The sequence below is a fragment of the Bacillus rossius genome, chromosome 5, assembly GCF_032445375.1.
Source record: "Bacillus rossius redtenbacheri isolate Brsri chromosome 5, Brsri_v3, whole genome shotgun sequence".
In the NCBI taxonomy this organism is placed as follows: Eukaryota; Metazoa; Arthropoda; class Insecta; order Phasmatodea; family Bacillidae; genus Bacillus; species Bacillus rossius.
This window is the reverse complement of record NC_086333.1, coordinates 28,369,498-28,387,578: the sequence shown is the minus strand read 5'-3', so window position 1 is coordinate 28,387,578 and position 18,081 is coordinate 28,369,498. Positions and strand designations below refer to the sequence as shown.

The window sequence follows — 18,081 nt, the reverse complement described above, 5'->3', positions numbered from 1 at the left end:
TCTGGAATTTGAATTCACAAACCAGTGGTCTAAGTTTATGAGTTTCAAAGCTGACCCTGAGTTAAAGCTGTGGCATAATTATCTTTATTGAAACCTAACACGAACTAGTAACATTTATAACGTTTTGCTACATACACAGTAATTGGAGAAATATTATTTAATATAATTTTGGACGATAGACTTTTGTAATTTTACTTCTGTGCCTACATAATATCCTGCTATAGTTCCAGCTGGGTAATCAGACACATGTCACTAATTTCATAATAGTAATATTAATAATTCAATTGGATATTATACGGAATTGTGTTTGATGTGTTATATTATGGTTTATGGATATGGTATAATATAAATTAAACGGAAAACATTTCTTCTCTTATTCCAACCCATGTGTGTAATTGTAGTTGCAATTTTTATTTGTGTTTATTATGCAACAAAATACTTAAAGAGTACAGGGTATAGTGAAACAGCTAATATAATTTTATTATTTAGCCTAAATAATAACTTCACAAACACCCATCTCAATCAGACTAATTCTGGGTTTAGAGTATTGGTAAATACAAGTAGGAGGTGACTCACGTGCACAGATGTCTGCCTGTAACAATTATAGGAGTGTGCAAATACTTTTTCTTTTCAAGTTCCCCAAACTCAAACCTGAACTGAACTCTTTGATAATCTATTCACCTCAACCTATCTTTTACTTATAATTGCTAGACTAGCCTAACCTTTATAGTTTTATTGTTATTAAACTGTCAATTTTTAAAAGAAGCAACAAAGTATATGAAACTTTAAGTGTGGAATCTGCAAACTGTTTTTATAGATATTTCCATTCTTTTTAATTGCTAAAGCTAGTGCACCTTTTAATGTGTTTTCATAATTTAGGTGACACAGTACAAAATGTGGGCTTACACAATTGCTTGAAAGCTTATGTAACACACGCGCACTTTGTCCTGTACTAAATTAACTAAGTGTTGACTTGTTCTGTTGAGATCTGAATGTACTGCCATGGCGTGCCATGGTGTCTGCATACAGTATTGGTGTTGATAATAGTGTAAAATTTGGGATGCTTTTTTTTTGGTGATATTTCTAACATTCATCATGACCTAAAATAAGATAAAAATACATAACTAAAAAGGTTTTTACATTAAAAAAACCCTCTTAATTTTTTTTTAACAATTTCAATCCTCAAATAACATGAGTTTGCTACTGAAACGACTTGGCAATATTTCATCAACATGCTATCATAATACAGTAGAACCTCTTTAAGTCGAACCTCGATAAGTCGAAAACCTCCCAAACTCGAAAAAATGTTGTGTTCCCTTCCATTCAAGCCCCAAAGCCTCCGTTGCTCGAAATCTCAACCCTCTATTAGTCAAAATAATCAGTGAGTCCCTCCAAGCCATTTTGGTACAGATTTTCCCTCCATAACTCGAAAAATTAAATTGGACCTCTGTATTTTGAACATAGAAATGTTTTATTTTACAACCTTTACAACTCGATTATTTGAAACTTATTACCTCTATAGTTCGAAGAAAAATAAGTTACCAACTTTAAGAATTTGTCGACAATGTAAGTACACCATTGTTTCTTAGAAGTAAATTTAGGAGTACACAATAAATAGGATTACCACGAATTTATGACTCATGTGTTTGCTTGCTTAGTGTCAGGTGTTTAATTTTATTATTTTTGATTTCATTTGAACTTAAGCGAAGCAAGCCATTTGTTGTCGACTGTTAGGACAGTTTACAAATAAAATTGTTAAAACATGAGTGCTGTGAAACGTAAACTGAAAATTTTGAGTTTCACTGAAAAATTGGAAGTGCTCTGAAACAGGAATATCCTTTGAGGACTTTGTTAAGTGCGATGATGGAGTTGACTGCTGGGACATTATCTGATGACGAAATTATTGATTCAGTAGCTCAGAAAACCAATACTAATGATTTAGATGACATAGAAGACTAGAACAATACTACATGCGCTCCATGGGTTTCCATCAAAGAGGCAAGAACCGCATTGAATACTTTATGGAATTTTATAGAGCAAACCAGCAACTCCGAAGAACAAGAATTTTCTGCTCTTTATACCTTAGACAATGCTATAGATAGAGAACAACCGAATTATTTAAAGCAAAAAAAAAAATTACTGCCCTTTTTTAATGCCATATTTTTTTATTTTAGGGATGTTTTGAAATAATGTTGATTTATAATAAATAAAAATATGTTTGTCACCTCTGCAACTTGAATTTTTATTTATTTTACCTCTCTAACTCAAAATGTATGTGTAAGAATAAATCTCAACCTCTTTATGTCGAATCAAAATCCGCTTAAGTCGAAACCCTCCATAAGTCGAAATCTCTATAACTCTAATTTTTTGGCGTCTCCCTTCGAGTTCGGCTTACAGAGGTTCTACTGTATTTGAAATCATTGATGGATTTTCACACTTTATATTTTGATTTGGTTTTAGATCATAGAATGTTTGCATTATGTAATTAGATATTATGACGACAGCACGATGTTTAAAGATTACTGCTTTCAAGTTTGAACTTAACTTTAGCAAGATGAACCCGAACTGAACAATTTTTTTATTCATTTTGAGTTTGAAAATATGATCATTTGCATACCTGTAGATTTGAACAAAAATCACTAATATCACTTTTCATTAGAGGTGGGACGATACCACACTTTCGATACTCGATTCTGTATTGTTTTTTCAATTCGATACTTTCGATACTTCGATACTTTCGATACTCCAGGGAAAAATATTTTCCCATTAAGTAACAAATATTACAAATAACATAAATTAGTTTTAAACTATATAAATTCCCTCTTTATTACAAAAATACAAACTGCAAACAACTTTAAATACTTGAGTATAAAAAATAGAAGTGAAATACAAACTATCTTCAAGAACACTTTTCCAGTACACTTTTTTTTTTACCACGAACAAATGTAAATAAAAAGAAAATCAGAAATTTTTTCTTGTTTGTTTCATTTTACAAACAACTTAATGCAACATAACAATTTTAAATAAAATTTTAACGTGAGAAACGTAAAATACAAAACAATCCGATCGGAAGAAAACAATAACAAACGGGACGACGGGTACATTCAGTTCAAAGATTAATGAGTGCACAAAATATGAGTTCCGTGCCTTGGTAAAGCGCGTGCACCATTTTCATAATCATTGCTAGTTTGCGCCACTAGTCTCGCTTGGTGCTGGCCATAGATGCTACTATCGAAGTGCACAGTCTTCCTGATACTATCCATATCTATGGTGCGATAAAGTTATTTTTCTACGTTTGCAAAGGTAAACAATGAACTTTTTCAAAATAAAAGCATTAAAACGTAGTTTATCAGGAGGAATATAACAAAAAAAAATTGTGAATTTTAGGAATTTTCCGCTTCGTAAAACCGTATGAAAAGGGAAATTAATTATTTTATAAGTGTATGTTCCAGGAAAGTAAACCATTGTAAATATAGTACTTTCGGCGGGACCAAAATTAATCGGCGTATGACACGGGAAAATGTATGAAACGGGAAAGTATCATCGAAGTACTACTGTAGTTGTATTTTGTTCGATGGCGACTCAAAACTTAATTCAATACAAATGAACAAGCATTCCGGTATCGAAAAATTGTATCGAACTTATAGTTTCGATACTCGATACTTTGCGATACCGTCAAGTATCGAAGGTATCGAGGTATCGAAGTATCGAAAATCCCATCACTACTTTTCATGCAACTTGAAATGCATTTAATGCTAGTTCATTCGCCATGTTGATTTTTAAATGGTGAGTACAAATTTTTAATTGTGAATAGTTGCTTGACTTTTTTCAGATAGCGGAATTTATATAGCAAATACCTAGCTATAAAATTGGCAACAGAATATAAATTTTGATGTATTTACAGTGAACCTTAGTATAAATGCCCTGAATAAAATGGAAAGTATTGAAAATGCTGATACAACTGATCATCCTTCACTGAACTTCAGCTAGGCACAGCCAAGTGAGAATGAAAGATAAGGTTCCCAGCTACCTCCTAAGAAAAACCTCAGAAATTTAGGAACCTTTTTGTTGAAACTAAAGTTAGTTTTTGACAAGGGTAAAATTTTTTCTTTAGAATTGCTTAAATGAAATACCATAAATTTGTGAGTTCACACAAAATCCATTTATGAAACCATACTAGGGTCTTCTCATTCTGGAAATTCAAGAAGCTGGAATCAGTCAGGGAATATCATGAAATTTATTTGAAATCCTGGAAAAGTAATTTTAAAGCGCCAGAGGTGTTTATTTGAGGGTAAAATCAGCCTGGCATTAAAATATGTGAAAGAAGTACCAATATTTGGGCCAAATGGCCGATATCCCAGTGGGAGATTGTTTGGAATCAGAACCTCAGGCCAATGGCAGGATAAGGCAAGGTAGTTTGAATACACATTGAATGGAACAAGTACCTTCAGAGGTACTGTAAAGAGAACTCCAAACTTTGTGTCCAATCAGTTCCAAAAGTTGTACCGTTGTAGCTACACTGGTGCGTAACAAACTCAAAACTGCGAGCTGCAAGCAAACAACTCTATTTACCCATTGTTGCATAGTGAACGATGATATGGCAGAAGCGGACTAGTAGTGTGCTCCCGTGGTGTGACAGTAAGTGATCAGCGTGTGTGTGTGTGTGTGTGTGTGTCCAGTTCTACAAGCGCCACGACCCGTCTTCAAGCGAGGAGAACGAGATGATGGAGAACCTGTTCAACTGCCTGTGCTCCAGCCTGATGCACGCCCCCAACAGGGAGCGCTTCCTCAAGGGAGAAGGTCTCCAGCTCATGAACCTCATGCTCCGGTGAGCGTCCGAGTAGCTGCACTCTCTCCTGCAGTCAGTGTTACTAAAACAAAAATAGGAATCAACAGTTTAATTATTTTTACTGAAAAAAATTACCAAAAATGTAAAATTGTATTGTAATAATATTTAAAAAAAATATATTTTTGGATTTTAAAGTTGTACTGATTCACTTATAGGCTATTCTACCTATGTGTATAGCATCATATGAAACGGAAATCAGTTTTTCTTGCCATCAGCTTTGAGATGCAACAAACACAGCAGAAACAGATATTTTATTTCACTTTTCAAGGATGAGGAAAAAATATTGCAAAACTCATGAAAGTGTAAAGTGAGAAAATGTTACTCTTCATTAATAAGTCAGTGTGAAAATTTGAGTTTTAAAATATCAAAATAAATTATTTATTATTAAATGCTTACACAGTGCTATGATTAATTTATTAATGGATTTTTTTAAAGTGTTGTGAAGCAATTTTTTTGTAATGGTTGACATTGAGGTGTAGTCATTGGTGTACAGTATAAATGTGTTATTAATCAGTCATTATAGTAAGGGGCCAATATATTTGGCCGTAGAATATCTACATCTTTGCATCTTTGAAGTTTCTTAGATTTGAAAACATTTAAAAATCATGCAGTTTGCAAACACTCCAGAAAAAAAAATTAAAAACCCTAGACTGTACATCTTAATTCTTTAATAGTTCTGTTTCTGTATTTATTATATTTATTAGACGTCCCGTCAAAATGATTCAATTTTATTCACCAATTTTTTTTTCCCTAAAATAAACATGAACTGTGACATTCATTCAAACTTTATTTATTAATTTATTTATTTTACTTAATTCAGTATTATTCATCAGGTATTTTATTTGTATTAGAATTTGATACAAAAAGAACTGATATATTAACGTAATAAATAATACTAGTATATTATATCATTAAATGTGAGTGTAAGGAAAGTATATAACTATCAAGGGATATACCTAATATGGGCTGTAGTGGCCAACTAAAATGCTATCACTGCAGTAGTGGTACAGATATTTTCCATACATTTCCACCATAAACAAATTTAGCACAATCACTTCTTACAGTCTCACTCTCCACTAAGGTTGATACCTAATGCGTTGGTGGGGATGGGGCACAGGTGTGATGGAGTGACTAGTCGCTGGTAGTGGGTGAGAATAATACTAGGTGGTTGGGGTTAGGCTGGGTTCACAATTAAAAAAATTAAGCGAGTGCATAGCAAGCCATGCACACGACCTGTGCACACGACTTGTGCGAACTGCGAAATCGTTTCACAATTGAATTCTTACTGTTAATTTCAGCCAATGAAATTTCGCGAACGATGCAACATCTGTTAGCAGTGTTAGTAAATAAACATTAACTTTCAAAATAACGATAATACTTTTATTATCTCGACATTTTCTTACCACAATATGGTTAATAAATATAAACATATTTCTAGTCCCACCTAAAAAAAACACCCTGCTCTTCTCTCATTGGCTGTTGTGCCATGCGTACGCGACCAAAATAAAATATATTCATTTCACTCCTATGCGCACGACCTCGCTCCCATGCACACGACCAACTTTCTGCTATTGTGAATCGTTAGGTTAGGAAACATGGCGTTCATATCCTATGCACACGACCTACTGTTACTGTTACTGTTATTTTTTCAATTGTGAACCCAGCCTTACTCGGATAGGGCACCAGCCAATGTGTTCAATGTGTTAAAATTGAGAACCGCGCATTAGCCCACCGCGAACAAAATGTGGTAATTGCGTTCAGAGTCATGATGTCACCAGTAGCAGTTACGCAGGCGGCAGGGTGTTGCTTGGCGAGGATATCCTGGGTGTATGCCCCAGGAGGCAGCTAACTACACAGCACAAACAAACTCGGCACAGGCGATGAGCCACGCAGCCATCCCGGATGAGATTTGCACGCACTTTTCCTCTGCTCGTGGTGACCGCACGGGGAAGGGGTGGGGGGGGGGGGGGTTTACAGGATCAACCATCGACCTTGCAGACACTCATCTGTTCATCAGTTCATTGTTTCTGTCCCGGCAGCGCATCGTAACAGTCTTAGTGAATCCAAGGGGAGACGCCCGAGAATTGGTGTCAAAGGGATATCAGTAGTACATGTTAAAAATGCACACATTCAGTTTGAAAAAAATACAGTAAAGCTTTGATACAAAAAATAATCAAGGGACCAAACCAACCACGTGTTATTGTGAATTTTTTTTATAATGAAAAAGAAAGTTTTGCATTAATTTTTAGTTCATCATTTTTATTCCCTCAATGGTTGGGAAAAAATTATTCAATAAAATTTTCAAATATAACACCATTATAATCATTTAACATTGTTTCAACAATATGTATAGATGCAAATAAATGCTACAAATTCATATATTGGCAGTAAAATGCTGTAATATCTAATATTACTAAACAGTGAATTTTTGTGATATCTTTTTTTTGATGCTCATTTTCATAATCAGTCCAATGTTTGTTTATTTTAAATTCACTGCTGTTGATAATAACAACATGTGAACACAGTAACATTATGCTCTCTTCTTTTAGTATTACATAGATTGCTGTTAAAAAATTAGGTCAAAATACATGGGATTGTAATTGATTCAAACAACATTACTTAGGAACCTAACCTTATAACAACCCAGGTTCCTGCTCTTCCCACTTGTTAAAAGGTTTAATTAACAATTTATTATGTTGTCTTCTTTTCAGAACTGTGGTAGGGATCATTAAATAACTTCTTATTCCTTTTAAGAAGTATTCCTGTATTTGCCATATGTTTTATGATCATAATTTACGTTTCATGCTTTTTAAGTTCTGACAATTGGCTTACTGTATGGTGAATAAGGCCTCAAGCGTTATTGTTACCTATGTATGTAGTAACGATTTTATGTGCTTTCTGGTAAATTTTTTTTTGTTTCCCATGATTCTTTATTTGATCTAGCTGATGCAATAGTTTGTCAGTGTGTAAGAATGAGTGAGAGAAAGAGAGAGAGAGAGAGAGAGAGAGAGAGAGAGAGAGAGAGAGAGAGAGAGACAGACAGAAAGTTCTGTAACTGTGAGAAAGGACTCTGGAGTTTGTTGGGTTGCTTTTTTTATGCATCATGATTGCCTGGTATTTTTTGCATGTAATAAATTTGATTGGTTTAAAATGATGTCACTAGACTTAGTGATTTTTTTCTTGTTGTAATCTCTTTCAGTAAAGCCTTGTTGCGAGGGTTGAGGAATTTGTATACTGCTATGTTTTGTGAGGGCTATGCTGTGATTAGTTGGAGAGGTCACGCACCTGCCACTTCCTTCAGGTGGACGCGACTGCGTAGTCTCCTTCGTTAGTCAGCGTCAGTATGAGGTACCGAGAGGTCAGGTGATAGGCGGTGGCCCTAAATTAACATATAAAGAGCTTGAAGAGAGAATCTCACTGCTGTAATCCTGGCACTGCCTTATATAATCAACCTTTTTCGTGTTTTGGAACTTTAGACTAGAATTTTTTGATCACAGTCACAGATATTTTGCTCACAGCAAGTATTGAGTGAATTTCGTTTTGTGGACTGAGTCTTTTGGCGTGCACCGTGAGTTCATTGCAACCATGGGACATACTTGCGAAGTGTTTTTTCAATATTCATCCTTCGGTACTTGCGAACAGTCAAATTTTTTGTTTTGAAATCATTGAAGAGCTTATGTCCTACTTGTTTGTAGATTCGACATGTAATTGTTCTTGTGGTCGAAAAATGGTGGCCATGATGACTGGAGAGTTTTTCGTGAAATCTCAATAAAAAACAAAACAGTGAATATTAGATTGTGTGTGTGATACATTTTCAGTAACAATTTTTTGTTCATGGTACCTGTATGTCAATTCTAGACCGATTCTTTGAGCTAGGTGGCGTTTGAAGTGTCATGTATGATGTTGTTGTTACTACCGAAAGTGTGCCGGATTTTAAGTGAAGGTTTATGTTTTAACGTCTTCATATTACTAAATGGGTCAGCAAAATAAAAACAGTTAGTGCTCATTGAAGAACTGCAATTTAAGATACATATTTTTTTTTTCTGTAAGTGATAATAAATAATCTCTAGATGTGTAAACCTTACAAAATTTATATTAAATGAGTAAAAAAAAAATATATTTCTGCCCAACACGTAAACATAGCAACACATCTTGTTGGGAACTGCCCTGAGCAGTACAACAAAAACTGACAGCAGGGCAGGTCACGTCTGCAAACAGCACTACAAAACTCAAAGTCTGGAATCGAAGCAAATTATTTTTTTTTTTCTAGTGAGAAGAAGTTGTCTCGAAATGGTTCCCTGAAAGTAGTCGATCATGCCATGTCTGGTCCTGATGGCAAAGAGAATTGCAACAAGTTTGTTGACATCCTGGGCTTAAGAACAATATTTCCTCTATTCATGAAGACACCCAAGAAGAACAGGAAGAAAGTACTTACCACTGAAGAACATGAAGGTTAGTTGTCTGTGTTTGAAAGATTTTTTTTTTAAGTTATACTTCTTTAGGCACGTAATGAAAAAATTAGATGAGAGTGAGATTTTAAGATGTGCGCGCATCACTGTAACACAAAATAACAGGTTGAAGCTGCCCGCTAAACCGCTCATTAAGTCTCGAGAAAAAGCTACCAACAAAATAGAAATAGAACCTCTACTAGTCGCGCATGTTGGCACGCTCGTCGCCTCTGATCACTGTTTTCATATTTATAATATTTATCCACATGTTTCTAGTTTCTACATTCACAACACATGTTTTAGTTTCATACAAGTGCGAATTATATATGTGCTAATAAATTATATTCAGTAGTGATTTAAATTGAATATTTTGATTAATATTATTTACTATTCGTAAATATTAGTAAAAAAATTGTGCTTATATACTTTTTCAAGTGCTCCAATATAATTGAGGTTAACTATCCGTATGTATTATTTATTGATATAAATTAAAATATTATTTCATATAATTAATACTAAATATTATTAAATTATTAATGTTAAAATTTATTATTGGTTATTTAATATTTACAAAATTAAGAAATAAATTTAATAAAAAAATTTATAAAAAGTTTGTGATAAAAATTAAAATTGAACATCAAATTAAAATACTAATTTTTAATATTTATTATTAAATTGAATAAGTAATAAATATTTATAAAAATAAATGAACAAATTTAATGAAAACTTTTTGATAAAAATTAAAAGTGAATATCAAATTAAGAAAATAATAAATATTTAGAAAATGAATAAACTTAAATTAAATTTTTGAATTTATTATTAAATTTATTTATTTTATTTTAAAATATAAAATAATCAATAATAAATATATAAAATTAAGAATCTTATAATATTTAGTACAAATTGTCATATACATTTATTTAATTTTTCAAATTTAAACTGAAATTTATTGACTGTGTTGACTATCTTTTTCCAGCCCTTTTATTATTTTATTGTATTTAATTATTTGCATGCAATTAAAAACTATTTTTTAATGATGCCAAAGAAGTATAACTTCTCACGCGCGTACATAAGTACACGCACCCATTTTTTTATATATATAAAAAACTGGCACTGGAAATGCATTGCGTTGGGCAAAGTTATCATTGGTTAAGCTGAAAATTGGTAGAACTGGATACTTAACATACTTAACAAAGGGACTGACAGTCCCTGCTACCGTAATATATGAAGTGGTATAAAGTAGTGATGGAGCAGGTTAATAAAAAAAAACCTAGTGTAACTCAGAAAAACTGTAAGTTGTAGTGCCCATTAACTTGCCAATATATGAGTCAATGGGCTGGGAAATTTCAAGCGTTTAAGAGTTTGGATAAAATTATATGTCAGGTTGAAATGGTGATTCTATTTAAGTTACTATAATGAATTATTTGCTCTGTGAGCTGAAAATATTGAATGTACCTTAATTGTAGTTTGCATTGTTTACAGTGAGATACTAGGTACTTTAAAATGTATTAGATAACATAAAGCATTCCTATAGGCAATAGCATATTGTTATTTTGGAGGTTTTTTGGTGAATTGTGACTGAACCATATTAACTTCGTTAAACATGTCAATACACCTTATTTTAACAATGGAATGCAGGTGAATGCACAATATAGCACCAAAAAGCAAGTTAAATCATGAAATTAAGCAGCATTTAACCAAAAAATTTGTTCTAATCATAAGAAAAAGTAATTTTTTAATGTTTGAAATACAATGAAACCAGTGTTATTTTATCTATAGAAAGTTTATAGCAAATTGCATAAATCATATACGTATATTAATTTAAATAGTTTCATTTATAAAATGTATAAAATTAACCACAATACCATCTTGTTTCTACATATTGTAAGGAACCATCCCAGCATTTGCTTGCAGTCATGTCCAAGCCAGAGTCCTGGAATTGAGATGAATCGTGTGTGGTTCCGTGCAATGCTTGTCCAAAATAGGTTCACTATCCTAGTGACCCACAGTGGCCGAGTGGCATGACACTCACCGCTCACCAAGGCAATCTGGGTATTATAATGTTCAGCTTACACTTTTTTTTTTCAATGAGAAAATGTTTTTGGCATTTTATGAGCCATGGGGGGGTATTCCCCAAGGTACTCCAGTTTTCCCCACTCGTTTATTTGTTCAATGCTCCACTCATCTCATTGCCCTTCAATGTCTCTATGACCCCCATGTTAAGGCCTTAGTTCACGAATTCATTTTACCTGTTTTAGTATTTTTTTCTTTTAATATTTTTGAAGTGATAATCTTTTCTGAGGGGGCTACAATTTTCAAGAGTTACGAAAATTACAATTGCATCAGGGAAATAGGTACATGTTTGAGAACCGGTAGAGGAGGAGATGGCAGAAGAGAGGTAGAAATGATGCAGAGTACTTGCACACTTGTGTACTCACACAATAGCATAATTTAGCATTTACACACACACACACACACACACACACACACATATATATGTGACCTCGGCCAAAGAGAATTATGTTTCCTATACCTAATAATTAGAGGCATGCAGATTTCGCGAAAAGATCTGAACACATATTAGACTGCAACAAGGTATACCCGCGCCTGTGGTTTCTTCCTTGCGATTGGCGGCCGTCTGTGAGAGAAGTCGTTGCCTTATTTGACCCAGCCACACGGGACGCGTTTGCTTCCGCACTGAATCACTGTGATTGGTGTTGTTACAATCGATATGTACCTGGGAAGAAACTCGCCCAATCACGAAACACAGACGATGCTACAGTGTTTTAACTTTCATCTAGTCCCGAAATCTTTTCGCGAAATCTGCATGCCCCTACTAATAATACAATAAGAAGTTTCACCTCTGTCATGCGTGGACTTCACGCACGGACCCTTGATAAGTGATGACCAGGCACGTGAGTTAGTTGTGGCCTGGTGGCAAGACGGGTCGAGGGAGCAGCGTGTGCAGTGTGTGTGTGTCGTGCGCTGGGCAGAGCACGTGGTGTCCATCATCGCGAGCATGCTGCGCAACTGCCACGGCCCGCAGAGGCAGCGCCTGCTCAACAAGTTCACGGAGAACGACCACGAGAAGGTGGACCGCCTCATGGAGCTGCACTTCAAGTACCTGGAGAAGGTGGAGGAGGTGGACCTGGAAATCGACAAGGAGCGCAGGGTGAGGCTCAGTGGACTCCTTTCCTCGAGCAGTTCATTGTGGACGTGCCTTCGCGTGTTCAGTGCCCTTATTCGTAGCTGAAAGTGATGTTTACTCAAATACCGTTCTCAAATTTTTGAATATAATGTTAAATTACCAGTTTTCAGTTACATGCTACAATACAGGTTGTGAAAAAGTGGTAAAATTAATTTCAGTAATTGCAAATAAGTATAGGTACAAAAAGCAACTTACAATTTACTGCATTAAAAATTTTAAATTTTGGTTTGCTTTAATTGCTGGCTGCCCAGTTCCTCTATTTTTTTTTGTCTGTATGATTCAGCTGGTCAAACAAACTGTCTGGACAGTTGACCCTGGAAAAGTAATTCCTCAAAACAGATACTGGTTCTAGCGCTTCATGCTTGTGAGGCATAAGGATTTCATCTTCATCTTCATAACCATCACCATCATGTTGCTTTTCCTTCATGTGTGAACTGACATCATCAAGAGATTGTTCTTCTGTAGTTTGCACATGACTGTCAATGTTGACAAAGTCGCTGAACAAACTGTCTGACTGAATTTTCCTCCAGTCTTCTTCCTCTATACTGTCACCTGGTTCACTGTCCTCATTGGTACACACTGTTCCTGAACTCTGAAAATCTACCTTTCTGAAACAATTCAAAATTGTGGTTGATGTAACTTTTTCCATGCATAAACAATTTCATGCACTACATCCAGAACATTGATTTTTTTTCCTTGTGGATTTTTGCCAGCATACAAGAGATTCAAAATTTTTGGGACAATCCTTTTCCTGTACTTCAACTTAAAGTAGAGATGGGATTTTCGAATCTTGGATTTGTCGAATATACCGAATCCTATGGATTCGAGGATTCGTAGGATTCGAGGTGGGTTTTTAAAAGTTTTAGTAATTGAAAATTGTATACCTGAACTATATTATTAAGTTAACGGAAATAGCACAAACATAAGATAAACTACGCTGCATTTTGTCAATTAGCATAACTACTCAATCATTTCCAACCTTCAATAATATAACATTGCAGAAAAAAAGTAACTTTTTTTAAATGGTGTCTGTTATACAAACGTATTTTATTGAAAACATAGGAAGGATTAATTTAACAGAGAATTATACAGATGCAAACTTACGTGTGTGGTTTTTGAGGTTATTTGTCTCTATTTTATATCAGGTGTATACACTATGCACTTTTTTTTATTATTTCATAATTTCAATATTTGTTTACAACAGGTTGTTTGTTTTCAATTTGTTGACACGGTAAAAGTAATGACACAGAAGTTATTCTTATAACTTTACATCTAAAAATATATAAAATAAACTAAGTATGATATTTAAATGTGCGAAAATAACAGGTGCTTCTAATCCTAACTTTTCTCTTTTGTTTGTCAGTAAAACCAACCCAACTGCCAATCAGATAATTGCTGCTAGCACGCACTAATGAAAAGCGGCACTTCTGTCTTCATCACGTTTCCCCCAATGGTTGTTTTGTTGTTAACCATTTCCAGACGTAAATTGATGCTTTGATTAACTGTGAGAAATGCCCTTAATTAACTAATACAGTAAGTCCTCTATTTACGTTGTACCGATTTACGTTGTTTCGGATTAACGTCGCTAATGTTTGAGTACTCATGTTTCAATTTAAGTTGTCGCCGATTCACAATAACATCGTTTACAATGACCATAAATCTTTATTTTAACCAAAACACCGTATATAATTCGTTTATAATTCTTTGTTTCCTTCGGTAGTTAATTTATGCTATGTAGCGTAAGCTACACGTTCACCGCCTTATCTTATCATACATCATGAGGGACGCTTCCTGCTCTCTGCTGCTCTCCGCGCGGTGATGCAATACTACCAGCCCGCCCGCTCAGCCACCCACGTATCTCGCACGTAGAAGTGTTATCTACTTCCCGCAACGACACAGCATTTTCTCCTACCCCTTTTCGTCCAACTACTTGGCACTTCAGTCGCTATGATATCATTGAGTTGGCCGGAGTTTTAAACGTGCAGTTGTTAACTTTATCGTGATTAAATGCGTTTGTAGTAGGCCTACAGTATCAGCTCACTGCAATTTATGATTTTTTCTTCATAAGATGTCTTCCAAACGACTAAATTTATCTTCAAACGTAATTTCAAAAAATAAGAACAGAACACATGTTTCATTAGCCACGAAAATGGAAGTTTTGAGACGTTTCGATTCGGGCTGTTGAGATTAGTATATGTATGCATTTCTTTTTACTTTGTTCTTACCAGCCTCCAAAAGAAAACAGTTGTTTTCTACCGCGAATGACTCAAAGTAAAATCTGTGTAGCGCTAAACCACTTTGTATCCTTACACTTTGAATGCATTATGCGTTTATATTACGTACAGTATGTACTATATATCTGTTTTTATATTTCAATCAATAAAGGTAATAAATCAGCTGGTTAAATAACCATTCTATAAAGCTGAGAAGTACTAGTTGGACTTGTTTCCCACGCTGTCGGTTGTCATTTGCTGATAAAATTGCCCGTTGTCACGTCTGTATGCCAGCGCTTCCGGCCGGCCGGTGGCATGAAACATGGCTCATTTTGCGTCGTTTCTATTTACGTCGCGGTTTTCAGGAACGTAACCCCGACGTAAACCGAGGACTTACTGTACTATTAAGCCATCACTGCATTTATTAGCAATCTACAGATTTTGTGCTTGAAAGTAAATAATTGCGCTGACGCCAGAAAGTAAAGTGGCCCGCGCGGCATGCTGTTAATGATTCACAAGATGGCCACTATAATTGTGGGGGCACTGTATTCAGTTAGAACAGCGAGCAAATGATTGGTTGAACATAGAGGGAAGAGCCCAAGCAGCGTGTAGGATTGGTTGAACGTACTTGAAAGAGCATGTATATCATGTAGTTAAAGTTTTTTTTAAAAAGCAAGGAGTGTTTAATGTTTACGTTCATGCTGAATGCCACAAAATAGGCGTTTAGTATTTTATTATGGACAAGTGATGTTATATTTCAGATTTTGGTTCATTTGAAAATACCAGTGAGAATCACACAATGTCAGATGTGTGGCAGCATTTCCTTCTTGACAAAACTGACAGAATGAAAGCAGTGTGTGTCTTGTGCAGTGTAAAAATATCACGAGGAAAAACTGGAATTTACAAGTGCCATGAAAAACACTTAAAAATTCATTCTGCACAAATTGCGATCAACCGAAATCGTAACACCGCAACATCAGATCAAGAAGATGATCCCTATCTGGTTGAACCCCAAACAGTTTCAGTGCATAGTGAGGCGGGACCTTCTACAAAATGCGAGTCAGATTTTTTTCAGCCAACCCTAGCTGAATTTATGAACCAGAAAAGCAAGTTTAATATGAATGATGCAAGAAGCAAACAAATCACAACATTGATTGCCCAGATGATATGTCTTGATAATCAGCCATTGAGTATTGTAGAAAATAAAGGCTTCAACAACCGTATCAGTTACTTAGAACTACGTTACAAAATGGTTTGTAGGAAGCATATAGCAAACAAAGTGATTCCTGACATGTATGCAAGTGTGAAGAGGAAAGTTGGGAAACTTCTTCAGCAAGCAGACTTTATATCCCTTACTGTAGACATGTGGACGTCCACAGCCAATGACGATTTTATGGGTATAACAGCATACTTTGTAAACAGTGACTATGTTGCATGTCATTTGTGTCTCGAAGTTAGACCTTTTCGTGAAGTTTCCCACAATGCAGAGAACCTTATTAGTTTCATTGAAGAAGTGTGCAGGATATGGAAAATAACTGACAAAATTTTTGTCATTTTTTGTCAAATTTTTGCTTGTAACATTACAGCAGCACTTAATTCCTCACATTTTAAACACATACCTTTTTTGGCTCATTCGTTGCAGTTGGTCGTGAAAGATGGCATATTTGATTCCCAAACACTGTCTGGGATTCGAGATTCGACCAAAATGTGGATTTGTCCCATCCCTAACTTAAAGGCATGTATGATGCCTAAGTCCAAAGGCTGAAGCTCACTGGTGCAGTTGGCAGGGGAAAAAAACAAGCTTTACATTCCTTAAATTCAAATCCTGAAGGTGAGGTGGCCACTGGTCAATAAACAGCAAAATATTTCTCCCCTGAACACCCATTGCTGCATCCAGAGCACGCAAATGCTGTTCAAAGATTTTTGATGTTAAGCCTTTCTTTTGATTTGCCAAATATTTTTTTGGCAAAGTTTTTATGTTTTTAAAACACCTTGGATTCTGTGCCTTCCCTATCACCCATGGTTGAAGTTTCTCACTGCCATCTGATTGGTCATTAGCAAAACTGTGAGCCTTTGTTTACTAAGTTTACCACCATGAAATTGCTCCCCTTATAAACACAGTGTTTTGTCTGGGAGAAGAGAATAAAACAGGCTTGTTACATCTGCATTGAAATGTCCTTCGGGTCACATCCTTGTATGTACTTGTGCAACTGCTCTTGTTTCCACACTTCTACTGTCGTAGAGTCTACACTTCTACTTTCTCCTAGGCCTGTGCGAAGTGGACTTTTTCAGTTTGAATCGAATTCGAAGCGAATATTGTAAATATTCGCGAATTCAAATCGAAGTTTGAATAATTTTTCAAGATGTGTTAAATACTGCTCCCACATGACATACAGCACAATTATTTTCATTTTGTACTGTCATCACCCTTTCCCTTTCCTTTATTCAGAAATGGGCCTGACAAATATCCTGTAGCCTGAATCCCCACCATTGTACATCCTGTTAACAACACCATATCATTGTGCCAACTCAAGCCTGCCGTTTTTATGGATTTTATCAGTTTTCACGGATATTTGAAGCTTAAAATGGACTAACGGATAAACGGCTACATTCACGGAGATTTACGACGCTTCGCCGATATTTTCATATTTGAATTTTGTTCGTGTAAATATTTACATTCAACTCCCTATTTGAAGTTGTCAAACCATACAAGCATCCAACAGTAAAGCAAACACTCACATTAGGTGTAGTGCCATGGAACTTCCAATCATTTAACCACAAACCAAAAACATATATATACTCCCACATATCATTTCATGAAGTACAATATCTATGGTTTCGGGGGAAATGTTTTTTGTTTGTTGAGTTAAACGCTAAGAAGTGTCATGGCGTCATTAAACATTGGTATTTTTTGCCATTACAATGTTTTAGGTGCGGCATTTGTTTACAAACTTCTTACGTGATTTAAGTAGTAGTTTTGGTCTTAGCTGATTGTGATGGAGAAAAAACGAAAGGCTTCGCCAGACAGGTCACTTATAAACAGCGTTATCGTAAAGAATGGGAGCAAGAATTGAAATGGTTGAGGCGTGGCAAAACTGAATTTTCCGCCGTTTATTCGACTTGCAACTCGGAACTGAACGTGACAAAGGGCGGCTTGAAGACGCAAGTTCATGCGAAAAACCAACGAGCTGCTGATCAGAGTTGTTCTTTGACGAGTTTTGTAACCAAACCAAACAAAATAATTGATGCGGAACTGTTATGGGCGAACTTCGTTTGTGAAAACATATTATATTATCTTTGAAAGATTTGTGCAATGGGAGTGCATGACTTGATGTAGGCTTTTGGACATACGCCATTGCTTAG

The 18,081-nt window shown here is 35.3% G+C and overlaps 1 protein-coding gene and 1 long non-coding RNA gene across 4 annotated transcripts in view; one reads left to right on the top strand and one right to left on the bottom strand.

Annotated features, from left to right (window-relative positions):
- The window catches only part of LOC134531671 (beta-catenin-like protein 1), a 95,518-nt gene that overhangs the window by 64,612 nt on the left and 12,825 nt on the right, over nucleotides 1-18,081 (top strand). For all 3 annotated transcript variants that reach the window (XM_063367458.1, XM_063367457.1, XM_063367459.1), the window contains exons 7-9: nucleotides 4,680-4,828; nucleotides 9,120-9,301; nucleotides 12,291-12,469. In XM_063367458.1, the coding sequence (XP_063223528.1) occupies nucleotides 4,680-4,828; nucleotides 9,120-9,301; nucleotides 12,291-12,469 (510 nt within the window). The remainder of the gene's footprint in view (nucleotides 1-4,679; nucleotides 4,829-9,119; nucleotides 9,302-12,290; nucleotides 12,470-18,081) is intronic.
- LOC134531673 (uncharacterized) lies at nucleotides 365-12,620 on the bottom strand. Its single transcript, XR_010075060.1, has 2 exons — nucleotides 12,159-12,620; nucleotides 365-4,871 (listed from the first exon to the last, which is right to left on the bottom strand). It is a non-coding gene; the product is annotated as an uncharacterized LOC134531673 (long non-coding RNA).